The sequence below is a fragment of the Kuraishia capsulata genome, genomic scaffold, assembly GCF_000576695.1.
Source record: "Kuraishia capsulata CBS 1993 genomic scaffold, Kuraishia_capsulata_scaffold_4, whole genome shotgun sequence".
Taxonomy (NCBI): domain Eukaryota; kingdom Fungi; phylum Ascomycota; class Pichiomycetes; order Pichiales; family Pichiaceae; genus Kuraishia; species Kuraishia capsulata.
The window spans coordinates 974328-987747 of record NW_019172953.1 but is presented as its reverse complement, the minus strand read 5'-3'; the positions used below and the strand labels follow the sequence as shown (position 1 = coordinate 987747).

The 13420-nt window shown below is 46.2% G+C and overlaps 9 protein-coding genes across 9 annotated transcripts; 4 read left to right on the top strand and 5 right to left on the bottom strand.

Moving 5' to 3' along the window:
* Positions 1–81: 81 nt before the first annotated feature.
* Positions 82–768, bottom strand: KUCA_T00003640001 (uncharacterized protein; the record flags this gene model as incomplete). Its single annotated transcript, XM_022602075.1, has 1 exon — positions 82–768. The coding sequence occupies one exon, from the start codon at positions 766–768 to the stop codon at positions 82–84; it is 687 nt and encodes a 228-aa protein (XP_022459654.1).
* A 247-nt stretch (positions 769–1015) lies between these two features.
* On the bottom strand, positions 1016–1561 carry KUCA_T00003639001 (uncharacterized protein; the record flags this gene model as incomplete). Its single annotated transcript, XM_022602073.1, has 1 exon — positions 1016–1561. One exon carries the CDS (start codon positions 1559–1561, stop codon positions 1016–1018), a length of 546 nt encoding a protein of 181 aa, XP_022459653.1.
* Positions 1562–2484: 923 nt separating this feature from the next.
* Positions 2485–2793, bottom strand: KUCA_T00003638001 (uncharacterized protein; the record flags this gene model as incomplete). Its single annotated transcript, XM_022602072.1, has 1 exon — positions 2485–2793. One exon carries the CDS (start codon positions 2791–2793, stop codon positions 2485–2487), a length of 309 nt encoding a protein of 102 aa, XP_022459652.1.
* Positions 2794–2935: 142 nt separating this feature from the next.
* Positions 2936–3709, bottom strand: KUCA_T00003637001 (uncharacterized protein; the record flags this gene model as incomplete). Its single annotated transcript, XM_022602071.1, has 1 exon — positions 2936–3709. The coding sequence occupies one exon, from the start codon at positions 3707–3709 to the stop codon at positions 2936–2938; it is 774 nt and encodes a 257-aa protein (XP_022459651.1).
* Positions 3710–4067: 358 nt separating this feature from the next.
* KUCA_T00003636001 (uncharacterized protein) lies at positions 4068–5372 on the top strand (the record flags this gene model as incomplete). The annotated part of the gene is made up of 1 exon (XM_022602070.1): positions 4068–5372. One exon carries the CDS (start codon positions 4068–4070, stop codon positions 5370–5372), a length of 1305 nt encoding a protein of 434 aa, XP_022459650.1.
* Positions 5373–5685: 313 nt separating this feature from the next.
* On the top strand, positions 5686–7574 carry KUCA_T00003635001 (uncharacterized protein; the record flags this gene model as incomplete). The annotated part of the gene is made up of 2 exons (XM_022602069.1): positions 5686–5739; positions 5811–7574. 2 exons carry the CDS (start codon positions 5686–5688, stop codon positions 7572–7574), a joined length of 1818 nt encoding a protein of 605 aa, XP_022459649.1.
* Positions 7575–8137: 563 nt separating this feature from the next.
* On the top strand, positions 8138–10585 carry KUCA_T00003634001 (uncharacterized protein; the record flags this gene model as incomplete). The annotated part of the gene is made up of 1 exon (XM_022602068.1): positions 8138–10585. The coding sequence occupies one exon, from the start codon at positions 8138–8140 to the stop codon at positions 10583–10585; it is 2448 nt and encodes an 815-aa protein (XP_022459648.1).
* Positions 10586–10678: 93 nt separating this feature from the next.
* Positions 10679–12355, bottom strand: KUCA_T00003633001 (uncharacterized protein; the record flags this gene model as incomplete). Its single annotated transcript, XM_022602067.1, has 2 exons — positions 10679–12083; positions 12144–12355. 2 exons carry the CDS (start codon positions 12353–12355, stop codon positions 10679–10681), a joined length of 1617 nt encoding a protein of 538 aa, XP_022459647.1.
* Positions 12356–12585: 230 nt separating this feature from the next.
* KUCA_T00003632001 (uncharacterized protein) lies at positions 12586–13131 on the top strand (the record flags this gene model as incomplete). The annotated part of the gene is made up of 1 exon (XM_022602066.1): positions 12586–13131. The coding sequence occupies one exon, from the start codon at positions 12586–12588 to the stop codon at positions 13129–13131; it is 546 nt and encodes a 181-aa protein (XP_022459646.1).
* Between the last annotated feature and the right edge of the window lie 289 nt (positions 13132–13420).

The following is a 13420-nucleotide window of genomic DNA, read 5'->3' as shown; positions in this document are numbered from 1 at the left end:
ATACATAGGTCAATAAAGGGTGTTATATTTTCGTGTCATCGTTAAAAAATAGAATGCAATATCAGCGTGTTCTTCCACTCCTCATGCTATTTTCTGATCGTCGTTCTTTAGCCCGTGCGACTTCACCTCCTGGATCTTGTCGTAGTTTATCTCGTCTAGGATCTTCTTGGCTCCTTTTTGTATCAGCATGTTGCCCAACTCCTCGCCGAACCTCTCTGCATCGGCGTCGTTTGCAACAACTCTATTAAGCACAGAATCCACATACTGTTTCCCGTCAGGACTTAGCACTATGGCCGTCATATTGAGGGTTCTTCTTTCCACATCAAACGAATTGGAAACTCCAACCGGCACAGAACACCCGCCCTCCAAAAATCTCAGCAAAGACCTCTCAGCAAGACAGCAGACGGTGGACTCCTCGTCCCTCAGCACCTGGCAGATCTTGGAGACAATTGGATCGTTCTTTCTGATTTCAACTCCAAGAGCTCCCTGGCCAACCGCATGGTACATCGTGTCAGCGTTTAAGCATTCGGTGATGCGATGACCGAGATCTACACGGATCAGGCCTGCTGCTGCCAGAATGAGACATGAGTAGTCCGAGTCGGCATCGTCCAATTTGCGTAGTCTTGTGTGAATATTCCCTCTCACCGACTTGAACTGGAGATGAGGATAGTTCTTGAGGAGCTGTGCAGAACGGCGAACAGAAGAGGTTCCCACTATGGAGCCCTTGGGCAGCTCAGCCAGCGACTTGTAGGGCGAACCTGCTCTCATGACCAAGGCATCTCTGGGATCTGTCCAATGTTAGTAAATGGTAAAATGGCAAATGGAAACCCAACAGTTGCAACCTTTGGAGTCGAAAACATGATCGAAAACTGTCCTGGTTTAGATGATCTATCAGATTAGGTTTGGGTAAATTGGCCTCCTCACTGTCGTAGACTAGGAAGTCAAGCGTTTCATATAGTTTAATCCCATCATCATTCAGAACTTAAGAATTTGTCTTCAGGAAGTGATCAGAAGTCTAACGTCTGAAATTCTTTAATTCATCATAAAAACCCACGGAACAGTCCCAATCCAAGCTGTTGACGTCCAAAAATGCACTGTTAGTAGCAAAAATAGCACAGAAAAACTCACCTTCTCTCTTCAGTATGCAGCCCAATTCAAACTCCTCGGGCAAGTGTGTGGGCATATCTTTTAGCGAGTGAACAATCAGGTCGATCATCTCGTTGTCACCAATCTTCTCGTACAGGAGGACCTCTAATTCTTTGGTCCACAGCGACTTTCCGCCAAATGAATAAAGCGGTTTATTCTGAACCTCATCACCAAATGTTGTGAGGCCCACTATCTGGGTTCTGAGATGAGGATAGACGTCTTTGATCTGGGCCTCAACAATCTCGCTCTGCTTGATCGCCAGCAATGACTTTCTCGAACCCAGCTTAACGAGTCCGGTGGGAATACCCTTATTGGATCGCAAGTCCGTCAACGGTCCAGTTTCGAAATCGAATGACATCTTCTCCGCGGTGTGTGACGTGGCTTGTGTATGTATCGACAACGACGCGGATATCATCTGTAACGGAAACCCCCAAAATGACAGAAAAAACCAAAAATTCCAGGAATCAGTAGCCTCTATTTCGTGATTACAAACTCGTAATCACCAACGGCAAAAAAACCAGTAAAAAACCCCCCGCGGTAACGGCTATATGTACAGAGAGGCTAGCGAATCGCAATGTATCGGCAAAAGATCCCGGACGCGAATACACTAACCTGGGCGTGTGGGTATGGTGGCAAAGCCCCGTGTATTAAGGTAGAATCGTAGAAACCAGAACTGAAAGCTCCGGAAGCTAGTGAGCAGAAATAGTGATCAGGAAGAAGAAAGAGTGTTGGGAAGGGAAGAGTCGGAATGAAATTTTTCTAGTCCAAAGTCTGGGACGTGCCCACGCCAAAATATTTTTTGGAGTGATTTTGGTGTTTTTGCGCCAGGGCTTCGTAGCATACAAGGGTTCTTTTGTCCGTTTTGGGACAGAACCAGAGTGCATCTGCTCACGAAATACGGCACGGCGTGCTGAAAACGTCATTTTTTGCAGGAATAAATGGCATCTGTGCTTACTTCTATGATGCATAATACTATTGAGCCTCTCTTACTGCGTTTATCATCATCCTAGCCGTGTGGTTGTGTCCTCTAGCAAATTTCTGGATTCTAGCCTATCACCAAGCTTCGAAAGTTAATCCGAGCGTGGTGTAACGAATGGTGGATGGAGGAATTGTAAACTTCGGTCTTCAGATTAAAACCGAAATGTCACTGAAACAAGCTCTTTTGATGACTTTTGGTCATTGTTTGTACTTGTAATTGATTTCAGCTCTTCGGGTTAATTGTAAACCTGTGTCATCATTAGATGTTACCCGATAGGCTTTGCTTACAGATCTGCGAAACCGCCAAACATTGTCAAATTGCCGACCAAAAATTTGGAGAAAAATTGAATTGAGTAACTTTCAAAGGTGAACGGCCACTTTTATTAGCTGAGTCTGAATTTCCTTAAAATTCAAGCCGAATATTCTACCAGAATTAAGTTCTAGCTTGGAGGCCATTCGCACTCTCCACATGCCGTGCGATATGCCCTGCTGCAGCCTTCGCAGTGATGGCTGGAAAGATTGAAATGTCAGCCAGCTGGAGGAGGTACTGGGAATTCCTGCAATTGGCAAACTGGAATTTATCATAAACGCTTTTAGCTGGATTTTTTTTAGGGAATAAATGCATAGGCCAATATTTGCTACAGGCACTGACAATAACTGCAGTTTCATACTCTACAAAAATTCCATGTTGACATTAACCTGTGTTGAACTATGAAAAACTTGAATAAGTTATCAAAAATCATTCTGAATATCACCCAGTAGCATTCTGGCTAAATTGACTGATTCCAGCTCTTGTTAACTACCTCCCAGTTCAAGCTTCAATCGTCCTCTTAATCAACCTCGTCAGCTGCTCCAGCTTCACGTTCTCGGTGCTGATGCTGACGAAACTGTTATCATCTTCATTTCCAACGACGTACTTGTCTCCCTCCAATTTCCAGCTGAAGTTGGCACTAACATATGCCTCGAGTGCAGCCGCATCTTTGAAGTTCAACACCCTCTGCAGAAAATCACGTTTGATGGACTTATTGGAGATCCCAATCAAAGTACCAATGGACTTCTGGAACTCCAACTTCAGACTCTCTGGGTTTGCGTGGGTCTTCAGGATCTTAGCTAGCTCGGCATCGTTCTCAAACTCATTCCAGAATTTGCCGAACTTGCCGAGAGTCAACAGCTTATAGACAGAGACCAGCTTCTGCGTCTGCTGGTTGAACGAGTCGATGAAGGGAGCCTGGTCGTTTATTATCACGTAAGAAGGCAACAAGTTCAGGTAAAGCTCAAAATCGTTGTGGCTGAAGTTCACAAGCCCCTTGATCAACGCCTTGATAGAATACGACTCGTTTTCCTCCTCCTCGTCATCATCATCGTCTTCATCATCTTCATCATCTTGTCTATCCGAGCCAGAAATCTCGTAGAGCTTCAACAGAGCAAGATTGCTGTTCAAATCCTGGAACGATTCGTCAAACTGCTGCGCCAAATATCTCTGCAAGTCCCTTATTATCGAAGTATCATATCTTTTCAACGAGCTCAGGATATCCGATATGTACTCGGGACGCTGGGCCGGAACGTAAACCAGGTTGTTCTCCATTTTGTCCTTCTGAGTTTAGATCAATACAATACCGAACTATTCAAAACCCGTGGAGATTGATAGATCGAAACCTTTAATTAGGATGAATTGTGCTGGTGTTCAGCGTGAAGCTTCTATAGCCTTGTTGGATGTCGAAAAGTTTGTCGCGTGGATATTGGGATGTGCACGATAATTGCAATATTGCTTGCCGCACACAAAATTTCAATCACGTGCACACGCCTAACTGTGGTTTCCTCCCACACTCCTTCAACGACTGTGAAAAGTCGCTCGAGAACAACCAGGATCACCCTTCTCTTTTGATCCCAAACCTAGTTCGTTCGAACCCCCGAATCTCCAACACCTCAAAAGTGGAAGTCACATGTCAGTTAGGAGCCAAATTCGAAGAATGTCAACCAAACTGCCTACTCACAATCCCTACTTCAAGCTCTCCGGAAAGGATATCTGGACTCTGATCAACGAGACTGCCGCACAGGCCGAGGCCGATACTGGCAAGAAAGTAGTGAATCTGGGCCAGGGATTTTTCTCCTATTCGCCTCCTCCCTTTGCGATCCAAGCCGCCAAGGATGCTTTAGATAATCCAATGGCAAATCAGTACTCACCCTCAAGAGGTCGTCCCTCATTGGTCCAAGCGCTTTCCAGAACATTTTCCCCCTTTTATGGAAGAACTCTCACTCCAGATGAGATTGCCGTAACTACTGGAGCCAACGAGGGTATGTTCAGTTGTTTCGTGGGCTTTTTGGAGCCAGAAGATGAGGTGATTGTGTTCGAGCCCTTTTTCGACCAGTACATCCCCAACATCGAACTGGCCGGAGCGAAGGTGGTGTACGCCCAGATACACCCACCAAAGGACTTCGACACAAGAACTGTCGATGGAGACGAATGGTTCATCGATTTTGAGGAGCTGGAGAGTAAGATCACAGCCAAGACCAAGATGATTGTTTTGAACAGTCCCCACAACCCAATCGGAAAGGTGTTCACTCGCGAGGAATTGCTCAAGATTGGCGAGTTGGCGATCAAGCACAACCTCTTGATTATCTCAGACGAAGTCTACGAGAACTTGTATTACAAAAAGCACATTCGTGTCGCTACTCTGTCGCCAGAGATCGGTGAGCGTACGCTGACTATTGGGTCCGCAGGAAAGTCTTTTGCAGCTACTGGCTGGAGAATCGGCTGGGTCATTGGATCCGAAAAGTTGGTTCCTTATGTCACTGCTGCACACACTAGAATCTGTTTTTCTTCTCCATCGGTATTTCAAGAGGCTGTTGGTTCTGCCTTTGATCAGGCTCTCACTAATGGCTATTTCGAGAAGACGAGGCAAGAGTATCTCCACAAGTACGCCATTTTCACCAAGGTCTTTGAAGAACTTGGGTTGCCTTACACCAAAGCGGAAGGTGGCTATTTCCTGTTGGTCAATTTCAAGAAGGTGAATGTTCCCGAGGATTACGAGTTTCCTCCGGACTTCCAGACCAGGGCCAAAGACTTCCGTCTTGCCTACTGGTTGATCCGTGAGTTTGGTGTTGTATCGATCCCTCCTTCCGAATTTTACCTCGAGGAGCACACCCACGTTGTCGAGGACTGTCTTCGTTTTGCAGTTTGCAAGGATGATCATCTGTTGGAGGAAGCAGTTGAGAGATTGAGAGGACTAAGCAAGTATATAAATTGAAGGTGACAGATACGAGTATAGACCGATCGCATAAATGGTATACTTCCGGTATACGTTTAGTTGAGCTGAGCCTGTAAGCCAATCCTGTAAGCCTTAGCTTCTGAAACTCACTGAAAATTTCTAAATATCTCAAAAAAAAATCTTTTACAGGACCACCGTATTGGCCCATAAATCAAGTCCAGCTCCTACTCTGTTGATTCTATGCCGTGCGGCTCAATCGGGGCTCCTAACATCTTAGACTCAGTCTTACTACCTCAACCCATCAGACCTGACCGCTGAACTTTGGTTACAGATAGCAAAAAACCAGCAAATCATGCTGCTGAAAGCAAATCCCGGTGTGCCAGTATTATTCAGGCGATTTATTTCCGTGAGTACACACTACGAGCTCCAAACAGAGACACCCCACAATGAAAGATTTTTCGCTGACTCAATGGCCAGACACCGAAAGCACTCCGCGACTTCAAGTCCAATCTGGAGATCCACAAACAACTCACGAAGGAGAAGCGTGATCTTATTTTGACGATTTTAAAGTCTGCAGCCTCAAAACGAGAAGTTAGGAGCTACATTCAAAAGTACCCATTACTCAAGCAGAATGATATCTATGACAATTCCAATCTGGTGCGGCTGGAAAATTCCCAGGTAGAACCTGGTTTCAGGCCCGAGACAAACACAAAGTATGACGAGATTTTGAAGTCCGTGGTGGACTATACGCCTGCAAAGGGCGAGGAAGCATTCCGAGTGTCGCCCTCCTCAAAGAACGAGATCAGTCTTTCAGGCACTCTGAGACTGGGCATCATTCGGATCCGTGATTTGAAGCGATTGAGTCTCGATACAATTACAGGAATTGGCTCTACGGTGCACAAATTGGTTCAATTGGGATTGAGTCCCCTGATAGTAGTAGATGTGGACTCGGAGATGGACTCGCACGGCGAGAATGGAGGGGCCAACTTCATCAAGTTGGTTACCACGGCCATTGTGGAGCAATCGGATCTGCTTATAGACAAATTCGAGAATTTTTCGACGGAAATCGAGCCGCTATCGCTTCGTTCCGTGAGAGGGCTTTTCGAGATCGAGGACGGCAACATGAGATTCACTCTTCCAGAGCTGTTACTCGTCCCGTTGGCTCAGGGAATCATTCCGGTAGTAGCACCAGTGGCTGTCAATCTCGGTGACGAAACCCAATCGTTTATGAGAAGCAGTGATGCCATCAAGACCATAGCTTCTGAATTGAAGAGATTCAACCAGGAGTACGTAGATTCCCATGGAGGGAATCTCGAATTGAACTCGTTGCTGACGGTTGAGAAGATAATTTATATAGACAATGCAGGAGGGATTCCATCATTGGAACGGTTCAAAAGCTCGCATGTCTATATCAACCTTCTTCAGGAATACGACGATATTGTTGCAGAACTCTATGTTGGGTTCCTGAAGCCGGACTTCAGAGACCGTCATTTGCAGAATCTCCAAGATGTGAACGAGGTTCTGAGTGTAGTCCCAGAGGCAACAGGTATCATCACCACTCCCGAGATCGCGATGTTGAGATTGGATGCCGATACTGCCAACCCTCTCATCTACAACGTTCTCACAGACCGCCCCACGATTTCGTCGTCTTTGCCCGTGAACTTGAGACGCACTCCAATGCTTAATACGACGGTTGTCAAGAAGGGAATGCCATTGACCGTGTTCACCAGTGAGGCAGGAGAAGCTCCAATTGACTTGGTCAAGTACGATAAGGCCGGTCTGATCGATCTTCCAAGACTCAAAAACCTCATAGACGATTCCTTTGGAAGAGACCTGGATCTAGACCACTACCTTCGCCGTGTCAACGGAAAGGTGGCTGCAGTTATAGTGGCTGGAGACTATGAAGGTGGTGCGATCATCACCTTGGAGAAGAGTTCATATTCAGACACTCTGGTGCCGTATTTGGACAAATTTGCGGTTTTGAGGAGCAAACAGGGAACTCCTGGAGTGGCAGATGTGGTTTTCAAGGCCATGCTCTCGCTATTTGAGGACGAACTTCTATGGAGATCCAGAACCAACAACCCGGTCAACCGCTACTACTTTGACAGAAGCAAAGGAAACTTCACAGTTGACGGCAATCTTTGGCGTGGCTTCTATTCTGGAAAAAAGGTTAGAACTCGCCAAGACTTCAGAGTATACAACGACATCTGCGGCTCAATTGAGCCTTCGTGGAAAAAGTAGTAGTCCACGTTTCCGGAAGCGTTAATAGCATATATACCTCGTATTGACAGTATAATACATAATGAATTTAATTCAACGGGAAAAAAAGACCAATAAAAAACCGCAAACTAGCAATCGCAACTACAACTACAACAACAACTACAACCATAAGCCAGTGAAGACTTGATTGAATCTGGATTTTTGGGATCACGTGACCTCTACCTTTTGCTCCCCGCCGTCTGGCCCCTTCCAGACGGACCAAAGGGCTCAGGGACCAAGATGCTCTCTTCTTATCAAAATTGGTCCAAACTCCTTTTTCTCACAATCAACAGCACTTGGAGCTGTGACCTGCTGCCATCGGTCTTTCCCTCGTTATTTTTCCGTTTACTTGCTGGTTTATTTGCTGACTTTCTGCCTCTCTGCTGCAAGGTCTTGTTCAAGATAGAACCTTCAAAAAACACTTCAATTTTCGCCGTAAAAAAGTGTCCCCAGACTTGCGAGATCGAGGGATCTGCATTGTTCTGATTGTGTGGTCTTGTCTTTAAGCTTTTTCGAGCTTCTTGCTGTTCTGACCCCCTCCTACAATGTCCTCTTCAGACGCAAACAACCCCCGGTTCACTCACACGCGCATCCAGCACCGGTTGGAACCAACTGTAAGTGGAGTGGCCTCACCTGATTCGGCGAACTCGCTGCAGAGTACTTCGTCGGAACCGATGTCGCGGAAGGGAACCACTGACGTGGAGAGACGAAAGGGTGGGTTCCCGATTCCATTGATAGGAAATCTGATAGACCACACGAAGTCCAGTGCAGACGTCGCCGGATTGCCCAAAACTGAGTCCAAAAAGTTTGGGAAGTCGCGCCATTTCCCGCATCCGTTGCGAAGAAAGCACAGAACGGACACTGCGCCGGTTGAGAATGCGAAACCCAGGCATATGTTCAAGACTTTCACGGAATTGGCCTCGCCAGCCCCAGGCTCCCGCCCAGAACCCCGACCATCGCATGACCCTTATTTTACAGCCGAAAATGCGGTTCATTTGGCCGCACGGCTCAGGTTTTTCATGAAATTTCGGGAGGAGTCTGAACTGAACGACTCCATCAACTACGCCAATGTTCGCAGAGAAATGTGGCTCGACTGGTACAAGAAGTTCCTGCGGGGCGTTGAAGTTGAGCTGGCTGAAGTAGAGACAGCTCTTGAGCGTGAATCGAAGTATTCAAAAGGTGGGTCTTCAATTCAAGCAGTGCCTCATCTCACGGTCGACCAGCAAAGATCGCTTGCCGGCAAAAAGAGACTCATGAGCATGATGAACGATCTGGCAAACTCGGCTGTAATGACCGATTTCCCCGTGACGAATCCAACCTCTGGAACTACTCTACCGGTTCAGAACCAGGATCAAGTTTCTCTGATCAAATTCTGGCACACACAAATTTACAAAAAGATGACCAACTCGGAATCCCTGGTGTTGCCCATAACGAGACATTTGATCAAACTGCAACGTACCTCGTCGCAGTCTGGACCATATCAACAGGTTCCTCTGGAACAGATAGCTGTGCTGTCCAACCAGAGAATTTTGAACAAAGTCCAGGAAACGGACGTCAAGGAAGATACTAATCTTCTAACAAGCTGGGAAGTGTGTTTTGACGAGAAGAATTTCCATACCAACAGCATCAATATCAGTGATAGGACTTCAATTCTGTACGATGAGAAAAATCATGGTTATCTGCCTGGCCAAGAATTGCCCAAAAACCCCAGCTTTATAAGCACTTTCTTCGACACACAAGACCTGACGAAGGAAGAAACGGAGTTTTTCCAAAGATTTTCGTCTTTCACAACGACTGGGTACACCCAACTGCCATTGAGAAATGCGTCTCAGGCAGCCGTTTTGTGCCAGGACTTCTGGTTAACCGTGACGAAAAACGAAGTCCTACCTGCTCTTCAAGAAATTCACAGAGTTTTGAAGCCTGGCGGAGTGTTACAAATGCCAGTATTTGACTTTGAAGTGATCAACGAAATGAAACACGAGAATCCAGATGGATCATTTTCACAAGAAGCCGATCCAGACGAACTTTTAGCTCATCTTGTGTGGTCGGAAATGGTCAAAATTGCCAACGAAGAAGGTACTGAGACCAACATGAGCAGAAGCATCATGAAATTGATGTACGATGCGGGTTTCTCCAAGGTTTCATACACGATGGTGACATATCCACAGGTATCAACACTTTCGGACGTGGGAAGCACCACAGAGTCTCATGCTGCTACAGGTCTCGATAAGCATTTCTCCTTTGGATCGCCTGCTTCTTCCTCGCAAAAAGCTAGATCCCAGGAGACATCTCCTGTTTATAATCGGGTCAATGAATCGCCGAGATCTGCTGCTTTTGGAGACAGAGCAACAAAGCGCCAGAGCTCTTTGGGCTTAAGCCCGACAACACCTGCACCTCTGAGACCTCTGCAGCCTGTTAGGCCCAGTTCTCTGAGAACCAATAGCACTGAAGCTGTGAGAGAAAGCAATGCAGACTCGGCGACACAGGGAAGCTTTGATGGTTCCACTCGTACCGGATCTGTTCTTAGTACAATCACTTCTGCTTCTTCGAGAACACTAGATGCTGAGACTCCTGCTGGTGAAGGCCACAGATCCAGCACTGCTACCGGAACGAGCTCCAACACTGCTCCGACCAGTATCTCCAGTGCTGGCTACAGAGATGAACGGATGAACAGCTTTTTCGAGCTGTTTTCCAACTACATCGAGATGATCGTGATGTTCAAGTTCGGAGTTTTGAACATTGACAAACTCGTTTCCGATGTGGACGGTGATCCTGACAAGTTGCGCAGAAGACTGGCTTTGATCAGAATGTTTATTGGGTATAAAGCCCATGGTATCAACTTCCTGGAGAAGGCCAGGGAAGATTCCTTGGCTAAGAAAGAAAAGAGGCCTACTAAAGATTTCGAGAGAGGAAGGGCCAGGGACGATAACCCCACGCATAGGATAAGAAACGAGGGTATTGCCTATTTCTTCATTTTTGTCGCCAAGAAATGAGCCCGGGAGTACTTTACGTCATTGCCTATACCAGATTCTTACTATGTTGGTGTATTTGTACAATATTACTGAAAACACAAGTGATCGACAGTGTTACTCCGTAGCAGGCTTGGCCTCAAGAGGTTCGGTTTCTGTGACTTTTGTGGCCTCCTCTGTTGCAGCAACGGTCTCAGCTGGTTGAGTTTTCTTCTTCGCTTCTTTCACTTCCTTCTCTCCATTGTTCACCTTTGAAAAATTACCAGTCAAAAAGTCGAACATTTTGATGCCCTTAAACCCGTCATTACCAACAAACCCATCGATAAATGAAAAGAATCCGTAAAAAACATTTTCTTTGATCTCTTCAGCATAAATCTTATCATAAATGAAGCTCTTCTTGAACTCGAGCATCTCAGTCTCGTAAGGTGCAAAATCAACGTGCTTGTAGCCGAACTTCTCGAGTCTGGTGTTGATGGCCTCGTAAACCGGCTGTTCTAGCAAAAGTCCAAGGGCAGGAGCCTTAGGGATGTTCAGCTTGATGTTCGTGAATGAGTCGGTGATTCTGTCAAGACTGGCACCTGTTCTAGCCACTAAGGCAGCTAATCCAACCATCTTCCTGATCTGGTGAAGCATGAACGATTGACCATGAATCTTGATTGAAACCCACTCTGTTCCCTCAATCACGAACGGTTCCGAAACAGTCAGATCCTTCATAAACCTCGTTCCACTTGGGTCTTTGAAATGCTTGCCCAGAGTGAAGTTGTGGAAGTTATGAGATCCTTCGTAAAGCTTGAGGGCATCTCTAAAGACCGCCAGTCTCTCAGGTGTACATCTGTAATTTCTTCTCAATTCCGTGCCAATACGACGAATTTGTTTTCCAAGAGCATCAGTTTCGTCTGTAGCCAACTCTGAGTTGATAGTAGCTTCGAGAACCTTCTCCACGTCCTCAGCTGAAATCCCTCTTTCGCCCAGAACACGGTTATACTCCTCCCACCATTCAACTCCTTCTTTGTCCTCCCTCAAACTGTCGGGGTTGGCATTCAAAGTCTCAGCCAGATGCTTTCCTAAAGGAGAAGTCGGCTTTGGGGGCAAAAGACAGAAACTAGGCATCAGGTATTCGTACACTCTGGAAGAGCACATCTTACGACAGTCGAAGCTCTTGTTGACTCTCTCAATACCCCAAACACGGATCTGGTCTGGAAGCTCGGCATTCAACTTCTCCAGCAGATTATCATCTTCCACGATCATCTTGAGCGACACCACATTTCCAGCAGCATGGACTCCTTTATCGGTACGTGCAGCCCTCATAAAGCTGGACTTTTTGAGATCATTCGAGTTGTCTCTGGATATAGCACCTGTCTTCACGAAGGCCTCGAAGAGCTCATACTCAATGGTCTTGGTTCCTGGATTAAGCTGCATTCCATGGTAACCAGTTCCACAGTATCCAATCAAACAGGCCACCTTCTTCTTGGGCCTACGAGGATCGTTGTAGAGCGGATTTCCACTCTCGTCTAGAATACGGCTGTAATCTCAGTTAGTAACACTGCGGAACAAATGATAACTTTCGCCAAAACATACCCACGCCTCAGCCTTTTCATCCCAAGCTTCCCGGATCCTCTTTTGCTTTTTGACATAGCCGCCATCTCCATCGGAGAAACCACGTTTCTGTTGACCATCCTTGGGGTCGCTTCCGCCAGCGTCTTGCAGGGGAACACCTGCTTCCACAACAACGCTAGTCTCATTCTCAACGGCCTGGTCCAACTGAATGTCTTTCACTTGTATTTCGCTGTCCATTCCGCCTGAACTAGTTTCCAAACTTTGCTAGAACAATGGGTCTCATCTTGGATTCATCCGGTACGTTTGGCGAAAAGTTTCGTTCCAAATAATTTGGTTGTGCAGCACACTACCGATGAGATGGAGAAATTTTTTGAAACTTTTTAGGGCTTCTTGAGTGAAAAGTTAAGCCTTCTGTCTTTATTTTCAGGTAGCGCTTTTCTACTTCCCGCTCAGACTTCACCACAAAAATGAGATCGTTAACTGAAGAGGAGACAAAGGTGGTCTTTGAGAAGCTTGCTAACTATATCGGAAGAAACATCGCCTTTTTGGTGGACAACAAGGAAGATCCTCATGTCTTCAGACTCCAGAAGGACCGTGTGTACTATGTCAGCGAGAAAATCGCCAGGCTCGCCACCTCTGTCGCCAGACAGAATCTAATGTCGCTGGGAGTGTGTTTGGGCAAGTTCACCAAGACCGGGAAATTCAGACTTCACATCACGTCGCTTGACTATCTTGCACAATACGCCAAGTACAAGATATGGATCAAGCAGAACGGAGAGATGCCTTATCTATATGGAAACCACGTTTTGAAGGCCCATGTTGGTAAAATGAGCGAGGACATTCCTGAACATGCCGGTGTCATCATCTTTTCCATGAAGGATGTGCCATTGGGATTTGGTGTGAGTGCAAAGTCCACCACTGAGGCCAGGAATCTGCAGCCAACCTCGATTGTTGCCTATAGACAGGGAGACATTGGCGAGTACCTGAGAGACGAAGATACTCTGTTTACCTAAGGGCATAATTCTTGATAGCATGTGTACATTATGATTCGAAAATTACTGGGGTTGTAGTCAAAAAGTAAAAACAAAAAGTACTGTGACAAATAATCGTAATACTATGATGCTATTACATTATCACCATTAACGGTGAATGACAAGGTATGAAGTTTTACTGGCTTTGAATGAACTGGCATGTCTCGATATTAATGGCACCGTCATCACCATGAACGAGTGATCAACCCTCACATCGGATAACAATATCACCATAATCTCAACAGCATGTCACAGATCACTGCCATAAATC